This window comes from Oncorhynchus kisutch, linkage group LG19 (assembly GCF_002021735.2).
Source record: "Oncorhynchus kisutch isolate 150728-3 linkage group LG19, Okis_V2, whole genome shotgun sequence".
Lineage (NCBI taxonomy): Eukaryota > Metazoa > Chordata > Actinopteri > Salmoniformes > Salmonidae > Oncorhynchus > Oncorhynchus kisutch.
In genome coordinates this window covers 6,467,229-6,474,219 of record NC_034192.2, presented here as the reverse complement: position 1 = coordinate 6,474,219, position 6,991 = coordinate 6,467,229, and the positions used below count along the sequence as shown (strand labels likewise).

General features: G+C 42.3%; 1 protein-coding gene across 2 annotated transcripts; it reads left to right on the top strand.

Annotated features, from left to right (window-relative positions):
• Nucleotides 1-913: 913 nt before the first annotated feature.
• On the top strand, nt 914-4,730 carry LOC109864546 (probable polypeptide N-acetylgalactosaminyltransferase 8). 2 transcript variants are annotated; one of them, XM_031797549.1, is made up of 8 exons: nt 914-1,151; nt 1,397-1,864; nt 1,958-2,155; nt 2,360-2,474; nt 2,655-3,234; nt 3,404-3,499; nt 3,654-3,818; nt 3,934-4,730. In XM_031797549.1, the coding sequence occupies exons 2-5, from the start codon at nt 1,566-1,568 to the stop codon at nt 2,940-2,942; spliced, it is 900 nt and encodes a 299-aa protein (XP_031653409.1). In that variant the 5' UTR covers nt 914-1,151; nt 1,397-1,565; the 3' UTR covers nt 2,943-3,234; nt 3,404-3,499; nt 3,654-3,818; nt 3,934-4,730. The 2 variants fall into 2 exon arrangements, with proteins under 2 accessions (XP_031653409.1, XP_031653408.1); XM_031797548.1 differs by lacking the exon at nt 914-1,151 and having other exon boundaries at nt 1,184-1,864.
• Nucleotides 4,731-6,991: the final 2,261 nt, after the last annotated feature.

Genomic DNA, 6,991 nt, shown 5'->3' with positions numbered 1-6,991 from the left:
CATGCTCAAGAGGCTGGAGAAGATGGAGTCTCACATTGAGAAGGTGGGTAAGTCTCAATCTCCTTCATTTAACTGTGACTTACCTGGAAGGGAAATGTCAGTAGCTCTGTCCACATACTGTACCTGGACTGCAGTCTGCCACTGTTGTAGCTGGTAGGGCAGATTTAGAGGGGAGGGTTTGGGAACACATTAGAATCTAGCCTGAGCCTACATTTAGAGTTGATCCCAGTAAGTTATTTCACACTTCACAGTGATGATTGTAAAAGGGAATTTGTTCTCAGTTATATAAAGGGTTTAAATGAACTAACAAAGGATCTTGTCACATCCTGACCATAGAAAGCCTGTATTTTCTATGGTAGAGTAGGTCAGGGCGTGACTAGGGTTTTTCGTTGTAATCGTTGTCTCTAATTGGGGATCATACTTAAGTTGCATTTTTCCACCTGTGGGTTATGGGATATTGTTTATGTTTAGTTGCCTGTTCTCACTAAATTGTCGTCACGGTTCGTTTATTCTTTATTTGTTTTGTATTTGCTTAAGTTTCACTTTATCCATTAAACGTATGTGGAACTCAACATATGCTGTGCCTTGGTCCAACCATTATTACGAACATCGTGACAGATCTAATAAAATAATAATTTCAGATTGTTATTTAATCCTGTATGCTGTTGCATGTTGAACAACATTTGTTAACATGTTGATCTACCAACTTCTGTGTGCCAAATTTTGCCACATTGCTTACTATTACAAACAAAAAGTTTGACGTTGGTTACTTCAAGGTAATTCTCCAAGGCAGATACTGTAAATGAGGTCATGCCCTGTTTTATCAAAAGGACTAACTCAGGTTGATTCTGGCAGCCTTAACACATGTATTACAGTGTGATGAACATCTGTCATGTGTCCACAGTGAAGTCAATCAACAACAGGATCAGTCTGAAAGAGGGGCAAGCTGTGAAGGCTACCGAGGTCAAAAAGGAGAGGAAGGTGGTGAAGAAGTTGTACCCCAACTCAGCTCTGTTTACAACCTGGGTTGATGAGCTCTCAGAGGAGGAGCAGAAAGAGGCAGAGGGGCTGTTTCAGATGTATGGATACAACGCCTTCCTGAGTGACAGACTACCCCTGAACAGGGAAATCCCTGATACTCGCGATCCTAAGTAAATCCTTTTCCTCATCTCTATGCCACCTCTACACAAAAAATTATGGATAACTCAAGACTTCTCAACTCTAACCAGTCTGTTCCATTGTGCTCATCCGAGGTCAATTCCATCTCCAGTACTTTTAATGCAATTTGACGAATGACACTGAAATGGATTAACTTTAAGAGTGACACAGCAACGTTGGTGAAGTGACTGAATGATATGAGGTGGACCAAATGTTTTTGTTGTGTGCTAATCACCAGTACCCCCATGACCTGCCCACCATCAGCGTGGTGTTGATCTACTTGGACGAGGCCCTGTCAATCATCAAGAGAGCTGTCCGCAGCATCATAGACAAGACCCCCCCAACGCCTGCTTAAAGACATCATACTGGTGGGTGACCACAGCTCCAATGGATCGCCTAATTTGTCTATGCTCTCTGCTCTTTGTCTATGCTCTCTAGAAACATTTGAAAGTATATTTGAACTCAAGTGTGGCTTTCAACTTTTGTTGTGTACCAATGATTTGCAAGTGTCTGCTTTCGCAGAGGACCTAAAGGAGAAGTTGGATGCCTACATCAGCTTCATCGATGAAGAGCGTCCGGGCCTGTTGAAGAGAGTGAGACACCTGGAGCAGCTCGGTCTCACACAGGCCCGCCTCTCAGGGTGGAGGGAAGCTGAAGGAGATGTGGTGGCCATCTTGGATGCCCACATTGAAGTACACGTGGAATGGTACTCTGAATGGTTTATATTATAAAGTCACTCAGTGACATTTTTCTGAGTCCCCGTTAACACCATGTTTTCACTCTGTGTTTCTGTGAACAGGGCGGAGCCTCTGTTAGCGCGGATAAAGGAGGACCGCACGTTGGTGTTGACACCGGTGTTTGACAAAGTCCATTTCGATGACTTGACAGTCACACGTTATTGGCCGAATGCAAACGCCTTTGACTGGGCCCTGTGGTGTATGTACGAGTCCTTCAGACCTGAGTGGTATGCCTTAAAAGACGAGACACAGCCAGGAAAGTGAGTTGTTTGTGATTTCATCATCGGATGATAGTCCTGTTTCACAAGTCTGTTTGAATAGGCGATAAGCAAAGCACAGCTTTGGGAGGAAAATCTTACCTAATATTTACACCTGGATAATTTTTTTGCGTTATCTATTAATTAAAATGAATGTCACATCTCCCATTTTAGAAATGACCATGATTTGTTGTGAATGTTTGTCAGGAGCCCCTCCATTATGGGCATTCTAGTGGTTGATCGCCTGTTCTTTGGGGAAATTGGTGCTCTGGATGGTGGTATGAAGATCTATGGAGGTGAAAATGTTGAGCTGGGCATCCGGGTAAGCCCCTCTGCTACAGTTTATGAATGAATGTTGGAAATCAAAGCAGACTTGTGTTTGCAGAATTGCTTTCTGTTCTTGAGTCGTTCAGTTTGAACAAACCAATCTACGTCCAACATCCAGACACTTCAGTCCATATCTATAAACTCATCCTTGTCTCTTGGCCTCTGGTGTGTCTAGGTTTGGCTGTGCGGTGGAAGTGTCGAGGTCATACCTTGTTCTAAAATAGCCCACATCGAGAGGGCCCATAAACCCTATCTCCCAGACCTGAGCATTACAATGAAGAGGAATGCTCTGAGAGTGGCTGAGGCCTGGATGGATGAATACAAACATAATGTCAACATCGCCTGGAACCTCCCACTGAATGTACTGTACACAACAAACCATTCAAAAAGTAGGGTTTGTCAGCTGCTCCTATGGAATAACAATCATCGCTGTTATGCATGCTTTGTGTTTGAAAATAAGTAGACTAGACAGTCATTATTATAAAAAATATTCTATTTACTCAATGCCATAATAAAGATCATAGGATCTATGTAAAATGATGGTGGTAAGCCATCATCAAGGATTGCTCACACAGCCTGTGATTCTGAATTAGGAATCTTCCTCTTTCTCACCACATGATCATGGCATAGACATTGGGGATGTTTCAGAGAGGAAGAAGTTGAGAAAGAGTCTGAACTGCAAACCCTTCCAGTGGTATCTGGACAATGTGTATCCAATGTTAGACCCCCTGGGTGACTTGCTTGGTTATGGAGCTGTGAGTAATGCTAAAATGTTACTGTTGTTTTGGAATTATTTCCTCACCAACTGTGTTTGGTGCATATAATTACTTCTTCAATTGGAAGCAGGTTCATAAATCCAGCTCATTATCAGGATAGGAATTTTCACTTTTATAATTGTTTCATCTTGGTCCATGAAATCAACAGCTGGTCAATGACCTGAAGATGGATCTCTGTATAGATCAAGGCCCAGTTCCGGGGAACACACCTATTTTATATGGATGCCATTATTTTGGTCCACAGGTTTGTAGAATTATTGCTTCGTATTTTAGAATGTAGCCAATTGTATAATATGGTCCATCCCATAGCAGAGCCGGGATTCAACCAATACCACAATGCAAAATAATGTCAATACCACAGATACAGAAAAGCCTAAATATCTATCCTCTCTGTCCAGAACTGTTATTATCGAGCCAGCGGGGAGATCTACATTGGAGGCATCTAGTCTCACAAGTACAACAGTAATCGCTGTCTGATGGACATTGGCACTCAAACCCCAGGACTGTATGATTGCAAGGAGGCCAAGCAGAAGGGAATCCACATGCTCTGGGAATTTCAACAGGTAAGCACTCCAACATGAAATATGGAAATTGATGCTTATAAACTGTTGAAAACATGGGAGATGCCTTTGACTTTAGTGTGATGTTGTACAGTGGAATGTTTGCTGTGTTTTACAGGGAAAAGCCACCCAGAACAGACAGACAAAGAGATGTCTGGAGATTGCCCCAGGGGAGGACACTGACTACCAGCTCATCATTCAGGAGTGCAGTGGGCAGCATTGGAAAATACGGAATGTGATAAAAGACTTCTGATACACTGAGATGTCTAGGCCTACTGTACCAGAGACAATACAGCAGGACTATAGGAGTTGTGCCGCGATCATAAACAAGTGGGAAAGTGGGACTTACCACATACGATTCATAAAATCCACTTGTACACCCCTCCAACTGGTAATTACCTTTGGGAAACTCGTCTATCATCCCTGAGATTCAACATCTCCCAGATGCTGACCTCTGACGTCACCTACTAAGGAAATTACCTTTTTATCAGCATTATCAGCAGTTAAATGCAACAACAAAACATTATTTACACTAAGTTTTTGAACACTATCATTTTTGTACAAACATGATATCTGTACTTACAGTTTATGGTTGACGCAGCCTGTTGGCCATTTGCCAATCTGAGTTTCTCAACGAGTTGAAAGCACGTGAATGCATTGAACTGATATTTACGACTTCACAACTGGTAATTACCACCTTCCCACTTTTTTATGAACATAGCATTATCATGACGCTTTGAAAAGCCAATCAGTGGTCAGCAGTGAGATGACTGTGTGATCTTAGTGAGGTGTTGTTTGGACATAGCTTCATGGGGACAGATTTACAGTTTTTTCACAGAATGTGGAATTCTGTTGAGCTGTGTTGTCCTTGGTCCTGAATGTAATTGCAAAGAAATAATAAATATGATTCCTGTATTTACGCTCATTTGTGGTTTATTGATTCACTGTAGATTTTCAACAAAGAGGGTCATAGAATATTTTTCTGCATTGACATCATATAGAGATGAGTTGACATCAGTGTAGTTTTGAAGAAGACCCGGCCTTCTCTATGAGTTCTCTCTCTCTTACAACTCCAGTGGCAGGGAGTTATACAGCGCATTCGGAAAGTATTCAGACCGCTTTACTTTTCTCACATTGTTAAGTTACAGCCTTATTCTAAAAAGTTCTGGCTCTGGCTGGGCCACTCAAAGACATTCAGAGACTTGTCCTGGAGGGGAAGCTGTGACAAGCTGTCAGCATTGGCATGCGCTTCAGGCCTTCCTTTACCTGATGTCATAGCTGTGAGCACTCAGCTTGCTGCCAGAGTGCGGGAAAAAAAGGTCAGGGGACGATGTTCAGGTCAGGGGACGATGTTCTGTCAGCAAGGTGAACCTCCATCCGAACAGGTAGGTGTGGAATTTTTGATCCTGAAGATAATACCCAACGTTTCTTTCTCAATCTGCGGGTATTTCAGTCCTTGACATGCAGGCAATGGGCTTATCTTCTCCTGCAGGTGTGGAGTGACACGACGGCCCCTACTTCATATGGGGAAGTGTCACAGGCCAGTTGAATTGGATGGGTTGAAGTGAATCAACACCTTATCAATCAACACGGCCTTTGCTTTCTTGAAAGTAGCGTCACACTCCTTTGTCCACGACCAGAGTTTGTTCTCTCTCATTAACTCATGCAAAGGCTTCAGCTGCTTCGCCAGCTTTTTGATGAACTTCCGTAGTAGTTCAGGAGGCCCAGGAAAGACCTCAGATGGCTTACATTCTCGGGAGCAGGTCCCTCTGCAATGACTGTCACTTTCGATGGAGCTGTGTTGAGAACGTCAGCATCAATCACATGGCCTAAGGACTCCACTGCATGCTTGCAAAAGTTGAAATTCTGTTTTGCGAACACGTAAGCCTTACTCTTCGAGTCGATTAAGAGGTTTTTACATTTTAGTCATTTAACAGACGCTTCTATCCAGAGCGACATAGCGATTGCTCATGCACGCAGTAGCAAGAGACTGCCACACAGCTCCCCAGGACTGCTGTGCAGAAATATCAGCCCACAGAGAGAAGCACGAGATTGAACTTCACTCTAGTAGTCGCCAACCGGTCGATCGCAACCGATCGACAAGGTATTCCCAGTATATCGGCAAACATTTCTGTAAAAAAAATAAAAATAAAGCCTTGTGATCTTATTTTTTTCCATCTCGGCTGTTGGCGGTAGATGCACCCGTTTCAGCCACCCTGCACGCCAGGTAGGCGAGCTGTTGCCATTTTGAACCATTTCATGTGGATGAAGGAACAAACTCTGCATTCCCGGCGGGCCTAGAGAACAAATCACGTGCCCTCTATGCTTACAGTAACAGTCTGCAGTAACATAGCAGCCATAAAAGAAACATAGCAGCCATAAAAGAAACATAGCAGCCATAAAAGAAACATAGCAGCCATAAAAGAAACATAGCAGCCATAAAAGAAACATAGCAGCCATAAAAGAAACATAGCAGCCATAAAAGAAACATAGCAGCCATAAAAGAAACATAGCAGCCATAAAAGAAACATAGCAGCCATAAAAGAAAGCCACACAAAGTTGATACTGTGAGATTTAAAAACGTTTAAAACTATGAGTAGAGAGAGACTGTCAATGTATACAGCAAAGAGCTGCTGTTTTAATGAGTGAGTTCATGTTCAAGTTCTTACTCAACACTGTCGACACTGTATTCAACACTTATAAGACAGAAAACGATAAAAGCACACTGATGTAGCTATGCTACGGGTAAATAAATTAAACAAGCTCCAGTAATCTTTTTGAGTGTGACCTGTATTACTTTATTGTATTATAATATATTAAATGGACAGGAATTACACACCTTGTTCAAACCATGATATGGTGCAGCACATGCGGCCTACAAAGTTACAAGTATAGGCTAGCTAATTTGATTTAAATGTTTCATAATATTTCCCTTAATGTTATTAGCCTACCTCCTCTTTCTCTCTCTAGCGTTGCTCCATTCCTTCCTCTCTTTCAACAGTTAAATGAAATAAGTTGTGTTGTCCTTATCTTCCTCATTCTAATGATATGCTTGAATAATATTGGACTAGAACGAGATAAAGGAGGCTTTCACTTCTCTTCATGAGGATTGAATGGTTATGTGTCTGAGTAAATCATTGCAATAGCCGAACCGCCATCGCATGTTCGTTCTTCTT

Bases quoted from the DNA above. Each gene is read 5' to 3' on its own strand.
- LOC109864546 (XM_031797549.1), top strand. From the start codon at position 1,566: ATGCTCTCTGCTCTTTGTCTATGCTCTCTAGAAACATTTGAAAGTATA. The intron at 1,865-1,957 runs GTACTCTGAATG...TTCTGTGAACAG, and splicing joins ATTGAAGTACACGTGGAATG to GGCGGAGCCTCTGTTAGCGC. The intron at 2,156-2,359 runs GTGAGTTGTTTG...AATGTTTGTCAG, and splicing joins GACGAGACACAGCCAGGAAA to GAGCCCCTCCATTATGGGCA.